Source organism: Artemia franciscana, chromosome 11, assembly GCF_032884065.1.
Source record: "Artemia franciscana chromosome 11, ASM3288406v1, whole genome shotgun sequence".
NCBI classification, from domain to species: Eukaryota; Metazoa; Arthropoda; class Branchiopoda; order Anostraca; family Artemiidae; genus Artemia; species Artemia franciscana.
The window spans coordinates 5,056,978-5,077,740 of record NC_088873.1 but is presented as its reverse complement, the minus strand read 5'-3'; the positions used below and the strand labels follow the sequence as shown (position 1 = coordinate 5,077,740).

Sequence of the window (20,763 nt, the reverse complement as noted above, 5' to 3'; positions counted from 1 at the left end):
GCCCATTTTACAGCCTTTTTTTTTGGCTATTTCGAAAAAAAATAATAATTCAAGATGTCGGGTGTTGAGTCAAAGGGCATCTAAAAGGGACTAGACGGTTTTTCTGCCCTTATATCACTTTCCAACGTCCACCAAAATTTCCTGAAGGTAGTAACAAATAAACATAATTCCTCAATATTTCATTATCAAGTTGCAAATAGAAATTGTCGCAGTCGTATACGTCGCAATCACAGTCGCAGTCACAAGTAGTCACAGTCGTCAGTAGTTGCAGGCGAAAGTAATTGGAAATGCAAGTCGTCATAACCATAATAAAAAACAGTCGCTGTCGTAAGGAGTTGCAATCGCACTCTTAGTCGAAATTAGTCGTAGTAGCTGTAACATGTTGTTGCATTCCCATCGCGAAGAGTCGCAGCCTCAAGTAGTCGCAGTCACAGGAAGTAGTAGTGGAAGCTTCAAGTTGTTACAGTCACAGTTGCAGTTGATAATCACGGTTGATAATCCGGATGCACATATTGTCTTTTGATTTAGCTAAACATCTCCTCAAAATTTCCTGAAGTTTCATCTTAGTATCCTTGGCCTTTTCAGACACAACCAAGATCAAAAATTCCCTCCTTTCCCAGTTGCAAATCGTGTATATAAACAGTGGACAAATCGTATAATTTATAGCCCTTGTGCTGCGGCTAGAGGAAAGGGGCAATGGCATATCCACAGGCACAACTATTAAACCGTTTTGTTTTTTTAAAATAGACTTTTCAAAACTTTGATCAGTGTTGGGGGGGGGGGATCAAAAGGGTCAGGGAAAATTGTCCTTTGATGACTTTTCATCGTCCCTCTAAACATACCTGGAAAATGTTAATTTAATACTCTCAGCCGTTCCTTATTTATCGCTGACTCACCCTTTTGCCAATCAGTATGCAAATAGTATGTTTTGATTACTTGTAGCATCGCCCTTGAAATTTCCTAAAAGTCTTATTTTAATATCCTAAGTGTTTTTGAGGCCTGGGATTGTACATGCCCCTTTCCAAAAACTACCCCTACCCTATCTTCGAGCAACGGCTAACCTGCATAACTTACAGCCCTTGTCGCAGGGGCTGTGGGTAGATAAGTCATATCTAGAGGCAGAACTGCTTGACCTTGAAATTATTTTGAACAAAATAGTTATCTCAAAATATAGGACGGATGTCTTTAGGGGGAGGGCAGTTGAAAAGATGTAGGAGAGGGCTAATTTGCCGACGATTATTTTTGTTTCTAAAATAAAAAGCAAGGGCTGTGAATCCGATCAAATAGGTTCCCTCAGATGTTTTTATGACCATCCCTTGCATGAAAAAGTGGGTCTGGGAATGAAATAATAAATGTAATAACACATTGAAGGCTTATGGCTCTTTACTATAGGTAACGCCTATTATCTAAATTAAAATACTGTTAAAATGGCATGATTCCAGTCATGTTGACTAGCTTGGAAAGCTATGGTGGGGGTAGCATTTTAATCCCTATGCACAGAAATAATATTCTGTTTCATCGTCAGACTACACAACCTTAATACATAATGACTTAATCCAAAAATATTGAATTTTGAAGAGCTAAGGTGTTACACTTTTTTCAGCTTTTTTGAGGGGCCTGAGTGTACCTGTTTCTTTGGCAATTTGCCCAGGTGAAGCCACTGTTCCTTTTTTTATTTACTGGCCAAGTCGTTCAATCGTATTGAGGCATGTGACAGCTGCATTCAAACACACATTACCAAACTAGTTTACTCAATACCAAACTGGTTTATACTTTATCATGTTGAATAGCTTTTTTCACGTCAAGATGTTTGAAGAACAAAAGACCTGAAAAACACTGAGGTCATTCATTCATTTTCTTTAACCTTAGTGATTTTTCTTTTAGTTGTTTAAACATTGCATAGTTGTTAGGATAGTGTCACTTTTTCGTAGGTGTAAACATGTTGAAATGTATGATTAAATGACCCTAATTTATTAGTTAAATTTAACAGCGCTGTTTCCTCGTAAAACCTCAGACATTAATAATGGGCTGATTTCCAAAGATAATTACACCCTTACCTCGTTTTACGGCCTAGATATGTTCCAATAAACTTAGCCGCAAAGCGAAAAGCCGAATCAATTATTTTAATTCAAATTCATAAAAATTCAATGGGATCGGTTGTAAATTCGTTAAAAATGTAATATGGTTTACCATTTAAAATGTAAAAATTTTATAAATTTTATCTTTTTATTTCATTAAAAAATACATACATAACAAGCATATACATTGGTACACAAAATATTAACCGACTCCGAAAACGAATAATTTTCTATAAACAAAACTTCTCGTTACACAAAATATGCGTTTGTATGCATATATAATCTTTGTTTAAAAATGGCTTTATTCTGAAGACAATGAAGAAATGGTAACCTGCAGATCAGTGTAGGTAACCAGCTGATGGGCAGCATCGGCAACAGGCCGTAAATCGAAAAGGCTGCTTTAGCGAAATGCCGTATAATGAGGTATGGCTGTAATCATTCAAAAAAAGTTATATCCTATTAACCTGCGCTGTGCTAATTTTTCGCTGATTTTTCTACCATTTTTTATTTGTGTCTACTGCTACAAAAAACTGCCAAAGTAATCAAGTTACATTTTCACCATCGTTAGTAGTTTAGCTACCTTTTTTCAATTTTGAATCGTAAATAGCTTGACTCAACATAATCGCTTCGCTTGAAAATGTCTCAATAATCCTATAAATGGCACATTTGCTTCAAACGCCTACTAAGTTTTTGACATAAAACAGTATGACAGCTTTACCACAAGGTTTATTTACCCACAGTTTGTTAAACTGGTTTGTCTAGGTTTTCAGGCCAGAGTGATTGGACAAGAGCTGTTAATGAGACATTTTGTTTACGAAATAAATTTTCTGTCAGTAATTTCTTGGACCACACTGCCTTGAGCTGTCGCTGGGAAAGTCTTTGGACTAGAACTAAAGATGAAAGAGTGTGTGTATCTAATACAGATTGGGACTGTGTAAGTTCTATTTTGGCTGTTTTCCTTTGTTTATGTGGGAAAGATGGTCAAGTCAGGCCAACTAAGTTTTGGCCCTTTTCCAGGTTTTTGTAAGAAATGGTTATGATGCCCTTTGCAGATGCAAAAGTCATTGGAAATAAGATGGTATTACGCGAAATTTATGCGACCATCTCATCCATAAAAACCTTAAATGTTAACAATAAGCAATATGCATAGCTTACAGCACATGCCCAAGAAGCTGTGGGCTTAAACTCCTGAGTTATAGTTATTTGGTTTTTGAACTGCTTTGAATAAAATGGCTGTTTGAAAATTTTGATCGGATGCAGTTGGTCAAAAGAAGGGATGGGGTAATTTTGACCTTCTATCACTTTTGACACTTAAAATAGCACTCGAACTCCCGATTATTAATTGAATGAGCCTCTGCGGAAGTTTATGTGACCATCTAGTCCATGAAAACCTTATATGTTGACAATGGGTAACTTGCATAGCTTAAAGCACTTACCCGTGAAGCTGTGGGCTTAAACTCCTGAGTTACAGTTATTTGGTTTTTGAACTGCTTCGAATAAAATGGCTGTTTGAAAATTTTGATCAGATGCAGGTGGTCAAAAGAGGGGATGGTGCAGGGGATGGAGGGGACGCCCCGCTCTTTACGCTGAAGTTTGATCTTTCTCTTAACTCTACTTTTTAAAACAGTAAAAAACTTTAGAGTAAAGAGCGGGGCGTTGATGAGGAAGCAGCCCCTTTCATATACGAAGTAATTTCTGTTCGTTTTAAGTTTTAATGTCGCTTCTTATTTTCCGTTAAAAAAACTTGTTTTTTTTTTTATTTCATTTCTGAACGTTTCTGAATTAATGCATGTTTTGATTTTGGCTCTCCGCAGATGAATAATTAAAACGAAATTTGCATATTTATTATTTAGGCTAAATGACTTTCTCATAGTTTTGATCGAATGATTTTGAGAAAAAAAGGAATGGGGTAGGAAGCCTAGTTGCCCTCCAATTTTTTGGTTACTTAAAAAGGCAACTAGAACTTTTGATTTTTTACGAATGTTTTTATTAGTAAAAGATATACGTTACTTATAAATTAGCTTACGTAACGAACTTTTGTATTCTCATGTTTTTATTACATATATGAGAAAGTTCACCCCCTCTTCACTACCTCGCTCTTTACACTAAAGGTTAAATTTTGTCCCAATTCATCAAGAATGACCCCTGCATCACAAAAGCCGTAGAATAAAAAGTTGAAATTACTAAAAATACTTTGGTGTAAACAGCGAAGTATTAGGAGGAGGTGAACCCCTCATATGGGTAAAAATTTCTGTTCGTTTTAAGTTTTAATGCTGCTGCTTACTTCCAGCTGAAAAAAAACTTTTTCATATTTATTTTTTTATTGTTTTTTTTTTAAATAGTGCTAGAAAATTCTGCGCTCCCTTCATGAAAATTTTCTTCCCCCATGACAAATTCCTCCAAGGGAACATATCCTCTAACATTCCCCTAACAGTTCCCCTAACATATCCTCCTCTTATGCCCCCCCCCCACAACCTAAAAATCCCCCTGAAAACGTCTGTACACTTCCAAATAACCATTACTATATGTAAGTACTGGTCAAAGTTTGTAACTTGTGGCCCCTTCCACGGGGACTGTGGGAAGTAAGTCGTCCCCAAAGACATAGTTATAAGGTTTTTTGACTACGCTGAATAAAATGGCTATCTCAGAGTTTTGATTTGGTGACTTTGGGAAAATAATAAGCGTGGGAGGGGGCATAGGTGCCCTCTAATTCTTTTGTTCACTTAACAAGGGCACTAGAACTTTTCATTTCCTTTAGAATGAGCCCACTAGCAAGATTCTAGGACCACTGGGTCGATACGATCACCCCTGGGAAAAAAACAAAACAAAAAACAAACAAACAAACAAATAAACACACATCCGTGATTTGCCTTCTGGCAAAAGATACAAAATTCCACATTTTCAAACAGTTCGTGGTAACGAACTGTAGTAAGGAGCGACCCCGGCTCACTAGTAACCAAAACTCTAAAAAATGGAATTATGGTACCAATAGCAACATCAAAAGAATTGCATTTTAGTGCTGATTTTAAATATATAATTTTCATCAAGTTTAGTCTTACCCATCAAAAGTTACGAGCCTGAAAAAATTTGCGTTATTTTAGAAAATAGGGGGAAACACCCCATAAAAGTCATATAATCTTAACGAAAATCACACCATCAGATTCAGTGTATCAGAGAACCCTACTGTAGAAGTTTCAAGCTCCTATCTATAAAAATGTGGGATTTTATATTTTTTGCCAGAAGGCAGATCACGGATGCGTGTTTATTTGTTTGTTTGTTTTTTTCCCAGGGGTGATAGTATCGACCCAGTTGTCCTAGAATCTTGCTAGTGGGCTCATTCTAAAGGAAATGAAAAGTTCTAGTGCCCTTTTTAAGTGACCAAAAATTGGAGGGCACCTAGGCCCCCTCACACGCTAATTATTTTCCCAAAGTCAACGAAGAATAGCCATTTTATTCAGCGTAGTCGAAAAACCTTATAACTATGTCTTTGGGGACGACTTACTCCCCCACAGTCCCCGTGGGAGGGGGTACAAGTTCAAAACCTTGACCAGTGCTTACATATAGTAATGGTTATTGGGAAGTGTACAGGCGTTTTCAGGAGGATTTTTTTGGTTGGAGGCAGGGGATGAGAAGAGGGGGATATGCTGGTGGATATTTCCATCGAGAAATTTGTCACAGGGGAAGAAAATTTCCATGAAGGGAGCGCAGGATTTACTAGCATTACTTAAAAAAAATGAAAAAATAAATATGAAAAAGTTTTTTTTTTTTCAGCTGGAAGTATGCAGCAGCATTAAAACTTAAAACGAACAGAAATTTTTACCCATATGAGGGGCTCACCTCCTCCTAATACCTCGCTCTTTACGCTAAAGTATTTTTAGTAATTTCAACTATTATTCTGCGGCTTTTGTGATTCAGGGGTCATTCTTAATGAATTGGGACAAAATTTAAGCTTTAGCGTAAAGAGCGAGGTACTGACGAGGGGGCGAACCCCCTCATATCTATCTATCTTCTATATATATATATATATACAAATAAGTTGTTTGTTTGTGTGTCTGTCGACTGACGTCATTATAAGGATTGAGCTGTATGTCGTCATGAAGTTGTTTGTCGACTGACGTCATGTTTGTCAACTGATGAAATTACAGACCGGGACACCGGACACAAATGACGACCGGGACACCGGGACACAGGGAATATAATTGACGACCGGGACACTCAAAGAGAAATTACAGACTGGGACACTAAGGCCTCATTCAAGTGCTGGTCTATATTAATCACTAATTTAGGAAAACAGTCTTCCTTTTCTCCTTCTGTCTCTCTTTTTTTTTTTTTTTTTTTTTTTTTTTTTTGTGTTTGTGCTGTTGCATTGGTGATTTCTCTTTTCATAATATATATATATATATATATATATATATATATATAATATTATATATATATATATATATATATATATATATATATATATATATATATTATATATATATATATATATATATATATATGTATATATATATATATATATATATGTATATATATATATATATATATATATATATATATATATATATATATATTATATATATATATATATATATATATATATATATATATATCTATATATATAAAAATAAGTTGTCTGTGTGTGGATCTGTGGATGGATCAGGTGACGTCATGTTTGTTCGCATATGACGTCTGAATTATTTCACACTAATACAAAAGAAGAAAAAAAACTAAAAAAGGTAAAAACTACAAAAAAAACTAAAAAGAAAAAAAAACTAAAAAAGCTAAAAAACTAAAAAAAACTAAAAAAAGGTAAAAATCTAATAACTAAAAAAAAACTGAAAAAAAATAAAAAAAGGCAAAAACTACAAAAAAAATAAAAACTAATAAAAAAACTAAAAAAGCTAAAAAACTAAAAAAACTAAAAAAAACTAAAAAAAGGTAAAAAACTAAAAAAAACTAAAAACTAAAAAAGAAAAAAACTAAAAAAAAGGAAAAAACTGAAAAATAAAAGAGAAAAAGAAAACTAAAAAAATATGAATAAATATATATAAAAATAAGTTGTTTGTGGGTTATGTCTGTCTGTCTGTCGAGTGACGTCGTGTTTGTCCGCATATGACGTCTGAATTATTTCACACTAATACAAAAGAAGAAAAAAAACTAAAAAAGGTAAAAACTACAAAAAAAACTAAAAAGAAAAAAAACTAAAAAAGCTAAAAAACTAAAAAAAACTAAAAAAAGGTAAAAAACTAAAAACTAAAAAAAAACTGAAAAAACTAAAAAAAGGCAAAAACTAAAAAAAACTAAAAACTAATAAAAAAACTAAAAAAGCTAAAAAACTAAAAAAACTAAAAAAAACTAAAAAAAGGTAAAAAACAAAAAAACTAAAAACTAAAAAAGAAAAAACTAAAAAAAAGGAAAAAACTGAAAAATAAGAGAAAAAGAAAACTAAAAAAATATTAATAAATATAAAAAACTAAAAAAACTAAAAAAATGGTAAAAACTACAAAAAAACTAAAAACTAATAAAAAAACTAAAAAATCTAAAAATCTAAATAAACTAAAAAAGAAAAAAAAGAAAAAAGGAAAAAAATAAAGGAGAAAAACAAAACTAAAAAACGAATTTATATACAGACCGGGACACCGGGATACAAATGACGAGAGGGACACAGGGAATATAAATGACGACCGGGACACAGGGACACAACTACAATGGGGACGCCGGGGGGCACAGGGGGATATAAATGACGACCGGGACACAAGGAATATAAATGACGCCCGGGACACTCAAAGAGAAATCACAGACTGGAACACCGGGACACAAATGACGACCGGGACACAGGGAATATAAATGACGACCGGGACACAGGGACATAACTACAAAGGGGACGCCGGGGTGCACAGGGGGATATATAAATGACGATGGCGACTCAGGGAATGGTCGATTAGCAATCACCATCAACAAAGCTCAAGGGCAATCATTAGAATCATGAGGTATAGATCTGAATACGGATTGTTTTCCCATGGACCATTATATGTTGCATGTTCAAGAGTCGGTAAACCTGACAATCTATTTATATGCACAGACAATGGGACAGCAAAGAATGTTGTATATTCGCAAGTTTTACGTAGTTAAAAAACATATACATATATATATATAATATATATATATATATATATATATATATATATATATATATATATATATATATATATATATATATCTATCTATATTCACAGGTGGGACATAGGGACACAACTACAATGGCGCGTAACGACTTACGCGCGCGGGGGGGCTTGGGGGGGGGGCGCGAAGCGCCCCCACCAACTAGGTGTTGGGGTGGCGCGAAGCGCCACCCCAACAGCTAGTATAGATATATATATATATATATATATATATATATATATATATATATATATCTATTCACAGGGTGGGACAGAGGGACACAACTACAATGGCACGTAAATAATATGGCGCGTAACGACTTACACGCGCGGGGGGAGGGGGTGCTTGGGTGGCGCAAAGCATCCCCACCAACTAGGTGTTGGGGTGGCTAGTATGTAATAAAAACATGAGAATATAAAAGTTCTTTACGTAAGCTAATTTATAAGTTACTCATATCTTTTACTTATAAAAAGATTCGTAAAAAATTAAAAGTTCTAGTTGCCTTTTTAATTAACCGAAAATCGGAGGGCAACTAGGGTTCCTCCCCCGCTCTTTTTTTCTCAAAATCATTCGATCAAAATTATGAGAAAGCCATTTAGCAAAAAAATAAATAAATAAATATACAAATTTCGTTTTAATTATTCCTCTGCGGAGAGCCAAAATCAAAACATGCATTGATTCAAAAACGCTCAGAAATTAAATAAAAAAACACAAGTTTTTTTAAATGAAAGTAAGGAGCGACATTAAAACTTAAAACGAACAGAAATTACTCCGTATACGAAAGGGGCCTTTCCTTCTCAGCGCCCTGCTCTTTACGCTAAAGTTTTATACTGTTTTAAAATGTAGAGTTAAGAGAAAGAGTCAAACTTTAGCGTAAAGAGTGGGGCGTTGAGAAGGAAAAGCCCCTTCCATATACGGAGTAATTTCTGTTCGTTTTAAGTTTTAATGTTGCTCCTTATTTTCATTTAAAAAAACTTGTTTTTTTTTAGATTTAATTATAGATAGGAGCTTGAAACTTCTACAACATGGTTCTCTAATACGCTGAACCTGATGGTGTAATTTTCTTTAAGATTCTATTACTTTTAGGGGTTGTTTTCCCCCTATTTTCTAAAATAAGGCAAATTTTCTCAGGCTCCTAACTTTTGATGGGTAAGACTAAACATGATTAAACTTATATATTTAAAATCAGCATTAAAATACGATTGTTTTGATATAGCTATTGATATCAAAAATCCTTTTTTAGAGTTTTGGTTACTATTGAGCCGGGTTGCTCCTTACTACAGTTCGTTACCACGAACTGTTTGAAAGGGTGGAAAGAGGTGATCAGCTTAATCATTCTTGAAAGCGCGCAGCGGGTAGGGCATGCCCGTGACGTTTTTAATTTGAAATGCCACTTTAAAAGATTTTGGTATACCAATTACTGTGGAATTTAAAATTGTCTCTGCAAAAAGAAATGAAAGGTCAAATCAGAAAGGTCTAAGTATTTTGTTCAAAGGACCTTATCCAAGACACATGTAAATGTCTTGCAAGTTATCACTAATGTTGAAACCGGTGTTTTTGGTTCTCATGGGGACATCGAAAACCGAAATCTAATAACACGAAAAAATCGTAATAAGTATCCTCGATTTTAAAGCCTTTTCGCCGCTTTCAGCTCAATCGGAAGAAAAGTTAAAATCCTCCTTAATATGAAAAAAGACGAAAACACAACCATCGCAAAAAAAGACAAAGAAAATACAAAGAAAAGTGGAAACTACTACTGCTACTACTTACAACTCACTGTAGCACCAAGCCGCCTGAGGAAAACAAAACTACGCAAGCGTCTTCTCCATCCCAACGAATTGAAAGCCTCCCTCTTCACACCCGCCCAAGAAGTTCCCATTTCCTTTAGATCTTTCTTTATGACATCCTCCCATCTGAGATGAGGACAATATGCTTTCCGTTTAGCCCTAGGCGGTTGGCCAAAAAGGACAGTCTTCGGCAATCTGTCATCCTTCATCCACAGAACGTGCCCTAACCATCTCAACCTTTCTTTCATTATAGACCTAGTAAGCGGGATTGAATCACACTTTTCGTACTGCCTACTGTTTGAACTACGATCAGTCGGTCGGGTACCCAGAGAATCCGTAGGCATTTTCTCTGGAAAACATCTAGCAAATCTCTATCCGCTTTTCGGAGCGCCAATGCTTCAGAACCATATTTGACCACTGTCATCACTGCACCTTCTAATATTCTTATCTTGGTTTGCAGACTTATCTTCATATTCTCCTTAACTTTTCTTAATTGTGAGTAAATTTTTATAAACACTGTAACCTTTTGATGGATAAAATACTTACAAAGGAATAAATCTGACCCCACAGACAAATACACTCGCTAATTATGAAAGGAACTGAGGACTTTAATAGATAATAGACCAATTACCCTTTAGTCGGATAGACAGGTTTAACCCAAAGGCGGCTTTGCAATAAAATTTTACAGCCTTCCCAAAATTCATACAAAATCGTAACGTGCTACAGTTCCCCAGCTACAAAATTACGAAAGTTTTTGATCATCATTTTTAGTCCCTTTTAAGAACACAGAAATCTTAAACAAAAATTTCAGTTCCCCTTGTTGAAAAGTTTAAAATTAAAAATAACTGAAATGACATCTATATCTCTCTACCTCCTCCTCTCTCACCTGCTCTCTATCTCTCTCTCTCTCCCTCTCTCTCTATCTGTCTTTCTCTTTCTTTGTCTCTTTCTCTCTCTCTCTCTCTCTCTCTCTCTCTCTCTCTCCTCTCTCTCTCTCTCCTCTCTCTCTCTCTCTCTCTCTCTCCTCCTCTCTCTCTCTCTCTCTCTCTCTCTCTCTTTCCAGCTAAAGTTTACATGTACACCACCTGTGATGTCAATAAAAGTGAAGAAGCTTTACAAAGAAAATGGTGGGACAATTTCTGAGATTCAATTCTATCAGATGATAAAACTTTAAACGTTGATGCTATAATGACCCTTGTTCACCCCTGCAGCAAACTTTCCATGTAATTTAGGTTCAGCGACGATTTTTCTTTAAATTATGGGTTTACCGTTGGAAACCGTTTTAACTACATATTTGGCATGTTTGCAAATGGACTTCATCAATATTTCTGTTTTTGGTAGTTTTCTCTTAAACAATTTTTCTGTTCACGGTTGTCCGATGATATATTGTCAGTTCGCGAACATGAATGTGTTTCTCTGGATGTTAGTTTGGTGTATTTGGACCCTTTGATTCGAATCTTTACAGGAAACCAACTCATAATAATTTTAATTTGTATTTTTCGCCATGCCTCCCCCCCTTGCATGAAAATAGGTGTGATTACCATTTTAGTCGAGTGTATTCTGAAAGTCTGTTCAAACAATTATGTAGTCTCTGATTATTCTATTTTTTCATGGTTATCGCATTAAACTTATCGAGAAAATTATAGATAAAAGATTAAAAAAAGGGAAACAACAAAATAATGAGCCCATTCCTCATTTTTTAGTCAATTGCACGAGTGGAAACAAAATTTTGAAAGTTTGCCATAGATTCTGAGACTCAGCCTTGACCTTGAAAAATCTTCAAAGGAACACTGTCTTTCAATTTCTTTCATAAATGAACTAAAGATTGAACATTTTTTTCAATCTGGGGTAAGATAAAACTGATCCTATGCTTAGGAGGAGTGTTAAATGAATCCAGTGCTCTTGTCGGAGGTTTCACTTTGGCAGAGTCCATCAGTATTTGGAAGAAAGACTGCATGAACAGAAGCTTTCAATAAGTGAAAGTATCAAATCGAAACTTTGCTTTGCTTTGTCCCTCCGTGGTTTTCAACATCCTGATCCTTTATTCCTTTTTGATATAGAGGGAAACACCCCCTAAAAGTCATAGAATCTTAACGAAAATCACACCATCGCATTCAGCGTATCAGAGAACCCTAATGCAAAAATTTGAAGCTCCTATCTACAATTAAATAAAAAAACTAGTTTTTTAACTTAAAGTACGGAGCGACATTAAAACTTAAAACGAACAGAAATTATCCGCATATGAAATGGGTTGTCCCCTCCGCAATCCCTCCCTCTTTACGCTAAAGTTTTTAATTGTTTTAAAAGAAGAATTGCGGCAAAGAGTCAAACTTTAGCGTCACCCCTCATATGCGCAATAATCTCTGTTCGTTTCAAGTTTTAATGCTACTCCTTACTATTAATTGAGAAAATTTTCATGTTTATTTTTTCATTGTTTTCTTATAGTAATGCTAGAAAATCCTGCACCATTTCATTGAATTTCTCTTCCCCCATGACACATTCCTCCAAGGAAAGATCCTCCCACATAGCCCCCTCCCCTCAACCGCACCTCCCAAACCAAAAAATCCCCCCGAAAACGTCTGTACACTTCCCAATAACCATTACTGTATGTAAACACTGGTCTTTATATACTAAAGTATATGAAGTCTGTAATGTATGTATGTATGTAAAGTATGTTATAAGTATGTAAAGTATGTAAAGGTCCTTGCCGAAATATTCCTTTTTATTCCCTCTTTTCCCTTCGTTTTGTCATCTGCCTGAAAATCACCCACGTTTTCTTTGTTTTCTTGATCATTTTCATATCAAATGCCTCAAATAATGATTATAACAATAATTATTATCACACTAATAATTTATTTTAGCCAACGTCACACAAAAATATGGCATTCGTAATAAATAAAAAAAACAGGAAAAAACTAAAAATCAACATAAAACTAAGGATAAAAACATATACATCATTTAATAGAAATCAACAATATATGACATAAAATGAATGGATTTTTTAACATCATCCGACTTGCTCCCCCCCCCTTCTACAAATACATAACAATATATGAATCGAAAATGAACTGAGGTAATAATTGAGATTCTGTCAAAAGCAAAGTCACTCGAGTAGAACGCGAGATGAAAAAGATTGTGTATATGACAGACATTTGGGATGTTTGAGTTCCAGTTTGGCTGTTTTCCTTTGTTTGTATGAAAAAGGATCATTAAGCAAAGTCAATCAATTTCTGGTCTTTTATCTGCTTGAGATTCTTGTGCCTAAATGTTTGGCAATGATTCTAATTTGGAATAGAAATGTCATTTGAAACAGAATAACGCCAAATCATAATAAAAAATAGTCCCAACAGTCATCGAGCAGACCACCTTTCTAAAAACAACTCGCTTAAGGGAACATCGAAAAATTTCATTTTCAGAAGACAAATTTACAAATCTTTCCTTAGGTGAAATAATCAAAGGAATAATGAACTTAACTAATTTGTTAGGTTTACAATCAAGGCCAGGTGACAATGAACGTTTTAAACTATTATGCTGATTTCAAATATGTAAGTTTCATCAAGTTTAGTTTTACCCATCAAAAGTTAAAAGTCAGAAAATTTGCCTTATTTAAAAAAAAGGGAAAACACCCCCTAAAAGTCGTATAATTTTAATGAAAATCACACCGTCAGTTTCAGCGTATCAGAGAATCCTACTGTAAAGGAGTTCAAGCTCCTATCTGCAAAAATGTGTAGTTTTGTATTTTTTGCCAGAAGAAAGGTCACGGATATGTGTTTTTTTTTGTCATGGATGATCGTATCGACCCAGTAGTCCTAGAATATCTCATGAAGGCTCATTCGAACAGAAATTAAAAGTTTTAGTGCTCTTTTTAAGTGACAAAAAAAAATTGGAGGGCCAATAGGCCCTCTCCCGCGCTCATTTATTCCCTTAGTCACCCGATCAAAATTTTGAGATAGCCATTTTGTTCAGCATAGCCTAAAAGTCTAATAGCTATGTCTTTGAGGATGACTGGATCCCCCACAGTCCCCGAGGCAAGGACTACAGGTTATGAACTTTGCCCATAGTTCAGATATAGTATTGGTTATTGGGAAGTATACACACGTTTTCAGGGGAGATTTTTTGGTTAGGGGGGAGAGTCGGAGGGAGGGGGTTACATGGGAGGATATTTCCAAGGAGTAAATTTTCAAGGAGGAAGAAGATTTTCCATGAAGGGCGGGCCAGATTTTCCAGCATTAATTAAAAACGATCAGAAATTAAATGAAAAACAAGTCTTTTTAACTAAAAGTAAGGAGCAACATTAAAACTCAAAACGAACAGAAATTTTTATGTATATGAGGGGTTCGCCCCCTCGACAATACCTTGCTCTTTACGCTAAAGTTTTTTTTTAAGAACCTTCAAAAGAGCTATGTAGTCTAATTAAACAGCGTTTGTGATTCAGGGGCCATTCTTAAAGAATTGGGACCAAACTCGAACTTTAGCGTAAAGAGCAAGATATTGACGAGGTGAGAGCCCCTTCATATACGTAATAATTTCTGTTCATTTTAAGTTTTAATGTTGCTCATTAAAACCAGTTGAAAAAACTATTTGTCCTGGTGTCACTGGTTATTTGGTTTGGAATTAGGGTCAACGGTGTGACCCTTTGAGCTCAGCCAGAGTCGACCCAGGTCTAAATGGGTACCTGGAGAAATCTGGGGGAAAACACGGGAAGCATCGGATGATTTTTCACCAACAACGCATTGCACTCCTGACCCAAGGCATTGAATCGGGAGATATGTTCCTGCGCAAAGCAGACCGTTGGTCAACATACGAAAAGGTTATTTTTTTAGAAGTTTACGCTATTTGAGGTTGTTGAAGATATCTTCTAAATACCAACAATTTGCCAAGCCAGTGGATAATAGATAGTCAAACAGCGCGGAATGATGTGGGACTAAAAACATAATACTTTCGTATCCTCTTCTTAATCAAACCATATATATTTGAATAGCCTTCAGACGAAAATCAAGACAGAGTTCAGCTGGTTTGAATTTAGTGAAGACTGACCAATAAGACTGCTTTTTTACATATCTGATTGGTTTATAACTTTGAAATCATTATAGAAATTATGTCAAAGCTGTTCCAAGGTTTGATAAACACAAAATTTGGCAAAGAGTTTCAGGTAAAATTGGGCGTTGCTGACAGTGGTTGTAAGTGAAACATTAAATTAAAAAAAAAACAAGCTTTTTTTCTGAAAGTAAGGAGCGACATTAAAACTTAAAACGAACAGAAATTATTTCGTATATGAAAGGGGCTGTCCCCTCCTCAATGCCTAGCTCGTTACGCTAAAGTTTTTTATTGTTTTAAAAAATAGCGCTGTGACAAAGAATCAAACTTTAGCATACAGAGCGGGGCGTTGAGGAGGGGACAGCCCTTTTCATATTTGGAATAATTTCTGTTCGTTTTAAGTTTTAATGTCGCTCCTTACTTTACTTAAACTTGTTAATTTTTTTAAATTTAATTTCTGATCTTTTTTAAATAATGCCAGGAAATCTGAACCCAGCTTCACGGAAAAGCCCCCTCATCATGGAAATATCTTCTAGACACTTCAATCCCGGTGAAAATTTACTCTGGACTCTTAACCAATCCGTCCGTAAAATTGAGACGGAAAAGAGAAAGCAATTTTGTATAAGAATTCTGGTAAATTCTCGCAGTGTATATTTTCCCCCGACAAGTTCAGTCCCCGGAAACTTACCTCCAATGGAAAATTTACCCTCGGAAAAACCCCAAGTAGAAAATCCCCCCCCCCCCAGAAAATTAATGTTTGCTTCCCAATAACAAATACTATGCCTAATCAATGGACAAATTTTACAACTTAAAGACCTTTCCCCTGGGTCCGGGGAGGGGTTATGTTATACCCAAAGACATATTTATTGGGGTTTTCAACTATGATGGACACAATGGTTATCTCAAAATTTTGATCGGAAGATTTTGGGGAAAAAGTGGCGAGGAAGGTGGCCTAGTTGCCCTTCGATTTTTTTGGTCACTTAAAAAAGGCACTAGGACTTTTAATTTCCGTTTGAATAATCCCTCTTCTGACATTCCAGAACCCTGGGGGAAAAAAAGAACAACAAATAAACCCGTATCCGTGATCTTTCTTCTGGCAAAAAATACAAAATTCCACATTCTTGCAGATAAGAGCTTGAAACCTCTACAGTAGGGTTTCCTGATACGCTAATTCTGATTTCATTAAGATCAGTGGACTTTTAGGGGTGTTTCCCCTTTTTTCGAAAATCAGGAAAATCTGAGGCTCATAACCTTTTATGGGTAAGACTAAACGTAAAGAATTTTGTATGTTTGAAATCAGCACAAAAAGACAATTCTTTTAATATATCTATTGGTATCGAAATCCTTTCATTAAAACCGTTTTTTTGAATTTCGGTTACTATTGAGCTGGGTCGCTTGTTTACAGTTCGTTACCACGAACAGTTTGAACCGCAATTTTCTCAGATTTTTTTTTGGTTGTTATTACGCATATGAGGGAACTGCTCCCTCCTCAGTGCCTCGGTCTTTCTGCTAAAATTTCTGTGAATTTATAAAAAGCTTATTCTTCTAATTAAACGGTCCTCTTGTGTCAGGAGTAATTCTTAAATAATTGAAACAAAAAGTCAAACATTAGCATAAAGAGTGAGGGACTGAGAAAGGGGCATTCCCCTCATATACGTAATAATTTCTCTTCGTTTTAAGTTTTAATGTTGTTCCTTACTTTCAGTAATAAAAAACTTGTTTTTTTTTAAATTTAATAACAACCACAAGCCGAAAACATATAATATCTTTGGTTTAATATCACACAAATATCAAACAGTTCGTGGTAACGAACTGTAGTAAGGAGCGACCCGACTAAATAGTAACCAAAACTCTAAAAAACGAAATTTTGATACCAATAGTTACATTAAAAGATTTGCATTTTAATGCTGATTTTAAATATATAAGTTTCATCAAGTTTAGTTTTACCCATCAAAAGTTACGAGCCTGAGAAAATTCGCCTTATTTTAGAAAATAGGGGGGAACACCCCTTAAAATTGATAGAATCTTAACGAAAATCACATCATCAGTTTCGACGTATTAGAGAACCCTACTGTAGAAGTTTCAAGCTCCTATCCACAAAAATGTGAAATTTTGTATTTTTTGCCACAAGCCAAATCTCGGATGCGTGTTTATTTGTTTTTTTTTTTCGTATCGAACCAGTGGTCCTAGAATGTCGTGAGACGGCTCATTCTGACGGAAATTAAAAGTTCTAGTACCCTTTTCAAGTGACCAAAAAATCAGAGGGCACCTAGGCCCCCTCCCACGCTCATTTTTTCGCAATGTCACCGGATCAGAATTCTGAGATAACCATTTTGTTCAGCATAGTCGAAAAACCTAATAACTATGTCTTTGGGGACGACTTACTCCCTCATAGTCCCCGTGGGAGGGGCTACAAGCTACAAAACTTTGACCAGTGTTTACATATAGTAATGGTTATTGGGAAGTGTATAGAGGTTTTCTGGGGGATTTTTTTGGTTAGGGGGAGGGGTTGAGGGGAGAGGGTTGTATAGAGGAAGCTTTCAATGGAGGAATTTGTCATGGGGGAAGAGAATTCCCATGAAGGGGGCACAGGATTTTCTAGAATTTAAAAAAAAATGAAAAAAATAAATACGAAAAAGTTTTTTCAACTGAAAGTAAGGAGCAGCATTAAAACCTATTAAAACTTAAAACAGAAATTATTACGCGTATGAGGGGTTCATCTCCTCGTAATACCTCGCTCTTTACGCTAAAGTATTTTTAGTAATTTCAACTATTTATTCTACGGCCTTTGTGATTCAGGGGTCATTCTTAAGGAGCTGGGACAAAATTTAAGCTTTAGTGTAAAGAGCGAGGTATTGACGAGGGGGCGAGCCCCCTCATACATGTAGTAAAAACATACGAATATAGAAGTTCGTTACGTAAGTAAATTCGTAAGTTACATATATTTTAACTAATAAAAACGTTCGTAAAAAATTATTAGTTCTAGTTGCCTTTTTAAGTAACCAAAAAATTGGAGGGTAACTAGGCCTCCTCCCCCGCTCCTTCTTTTCTCAAAATCGTCTGATCAAAACTATTAGAAAGCCAAAAAATTTGCCAAAAAATAAATTAATATGCAAATTTCGTTTCAATTATTCATGCGCAGAGAGCCAAATTCAAAACATGCATTAATTCAAAAACGTTCAGAAATTAAATAAAAAGAAACTAGTTTTCTTTAAACTGAAAGTAAGGAGCGACATTAAAACTTAAAATGAACAGAAATTACTCCATATATGAAAGGGGCTGTTCCCTCCTCAACGACCCGCTCTTTACGCTAATGTTTTTTACTGTTTTAAAAAGTAGAGTTGAGAGTAAGAGTCAAACTATAGCGTAAAGAGTGAAATACTGACAAAGGGGCGGACCCCTTCGTAAACGTAACAATTTCTGTTCGTTTTAGTTTTAATGTTGCTTCTTGCTTTCAGTTGAATCCTCCCATGTAATATATTTGGTTTGAAAATTCTTTTCTGTAATCTGTTGAACATGAAAAGTATTCTCCAATGGATTTTTCATCAAATTTAGTGATACGCCTTTATTAGAAAGATTTATTAATATTATTTTATTATAGCTTCAGAAGTACTTACCACTTCTGTACTAGAATCGGATTCATCAGTTGATGATGTACTGGATTTCGCTGAGTTCCTCCTAGAAGCTGATGTACTTCCGGTAGGCGTTGTATCTTCAAACGGAGAAGGACTCCTTTTTGAACCTGTAAGGAATAGTGCTAGTGTAGTTTCCTAAAAACAAACTCATTTCAGCTATCAGTCCGTGGATGGCTCCTGGATTAGTGAAGTGTGCTAAGCGAAAGCTTATCTTTGGAATGTTTACAAGAATTATCCTACACCTGAGGGACATTGACGTTTCAAAGACTATCGAAATATATTTAAGTCAGCAACACGTAGGGTTAAAACATATTATTATCGTAGAAAATTTTCAGAGTACGGGCAAGATATAAAAAATATGGATGATAATAAACTCCGTTGTTAAGCCTGGCCATTCATCTCCATCATTACCAACGAAGCTCAAGCTAGACGGAAAGGATATTGATAAAGAAGATGAAATAAAGGAATTTACATCATATTTTGCTTGAATTGGCCATTTGACAGCTAATTCTATATCCGAATCAAGATCTAATAGTAATTTTAATAGACAGTTGGGTCCTTATTGCCACAAATCTTCTGTGCGTGAACAAGTAACTGAAACACAGGTTTTTCGGATAGTTTCCAATTTAAAGGGATCATCTTCTTCAGGACCTGATTTAGTACCCATTCGAGTAGTCAGCTATATTCTCCCAGCGATTGTGACTCCGTTAACAAAATTAATTAATAGGTCGTTTGAACGTGGAGTTTTCTCTCAGGCATTGAAGTCCGTGCGTGCAATCATCATCAAAAAAGGTGGTAGCAAGAGTAACCCTTCAAATTACCGGTCCATTTCCCTTCTTTCTACATTTTCAAAGGTTTTTGAAAAACCATTCCATTCTCGTTTGGCAGATTTCTTTGCAGCGAGGAAATTTTTTCATGAGCACCAGTTTGGATTTCGTCCAAAGCATTCTACTGAACAGGCTTGTATTGGCCTTCTTAATTTTGTGAATAATGCTTTAGACTTGAAGAAAACGCCAACGGCAATTTTCTTGGATGTGAGAAAAGCTTTTGAGTGTGTCTCATGATAGTCTTCTTGCAAAGTTTCCACATTTTGGTGTACCGGGGTGAAGCATTAGAATGGTTGCAATCTTATCTTCACGGCCGGTTTATTCCTTTTGATCCAGGTTCTGATATTAAGGCCGAAGTAGACTTTGGAATTCCACAAGGGTCTATCCTTGGTCCTTTGCTTCACATTGTATATGCCAATAACTTATATTGGGCTATAAGAGATGCTCCAAAGTCCATTTGTTGCAATATCTGTCACCCAGATGAGTTGCAGTATTCTAATTCAAGATATATTGAACAAAATGCTGATTGATTTGCATTTGCTGATGATAGTACGCTTGTTTGTCCCAAGCAGGATTAAAATAATTTGGTAAAAAAGCTTCAAATACTGAGGGGGACAGAGTGGCTTATGAGTGGTTTGAAGCAAATTGTATCGCTCTAAATGTTTCCAAATCTCAATTTTTTTTTTCAGTGTTGCCCCGCCAGAGCAGAGCAATATTTAGGGTCTGTATTGCTCTGTCAATTTCACACAGAGCCTTTTCCAGAGGGCCTTTGCGTTGAATCATAGAAGTGGAGGGTCTCTAGCTACGGAGGGAACTTCCGTATTTGGGCTCCAAAGCTTCCCTATACTGCAGAAGATACACCCTTATTTGGGCACTAATGATTACCTATACTCTAAATTCTACACCTGAGGCTTATCCTACTTTAATGTAGAATGAAACAACAGAGGGTACATCTGTTTTGCATACTTTCGTGAGAATTTCATTTGCATATATCTATGAGGCCCTAGCAACCAGCCATAGCAACCAGATCCAATATAAGGCTGAATTTCCAATGTATTTCATATTAGCAGGGTTGCCAAAGGGACACTTTTAGTGCTTTTTTGACACTTTTTCACTCTGGGTGACACCGTGCCACTATTGGGTGAAAAAAGGCAACTTTTTGAAAAAAAGGACACTTTTTGGCATTTTTTCAAAATCAATTCCATATGTATTTATTTTCAGTTTTTTTTTCTTT

The 20,763-nt window shown here is 35.5% G+C and overlaps 2 protein-coding genes across 4 annotated transcripts in view; one reads left to right on the top strand and one right to left on the bottom strand.

Annotated features, from left to right (window-relative positions):
• LOC136032715 (putative protein kinase C delta type homolog) overlaps positions 1 to 20,763 on the bottom strand; it is a 215,811-nt gene that overhangs the window by 39,861 nt on the left and 155,187 nt on the right. For both annotated transcript variants that reach the window (XM_065713026.1, XM_065713025.1), the window contains exon 7: positions 18,685 to 18,809. In XM_065713026.1, the coding sequence (XP_065569098.1) occupies positions 18,685 to 18,809 (125 nt within the window). The remainder of the gene's footprint in view (positions 1 to 18,684; positions 18,810 to 20,763) is intronic.
• The window catches only part of LOC136032714 (chitooligosaccharidolytic beta-N-acetylglucosaminidase-like), a 152,310-nt gene that overhangs the window by 125,815 nt on the left and 5,732 nt on the right, over positions 1 to 20,763 (top strand). The gene's annotated exons all lie outside the window — the stretch shown is intronic.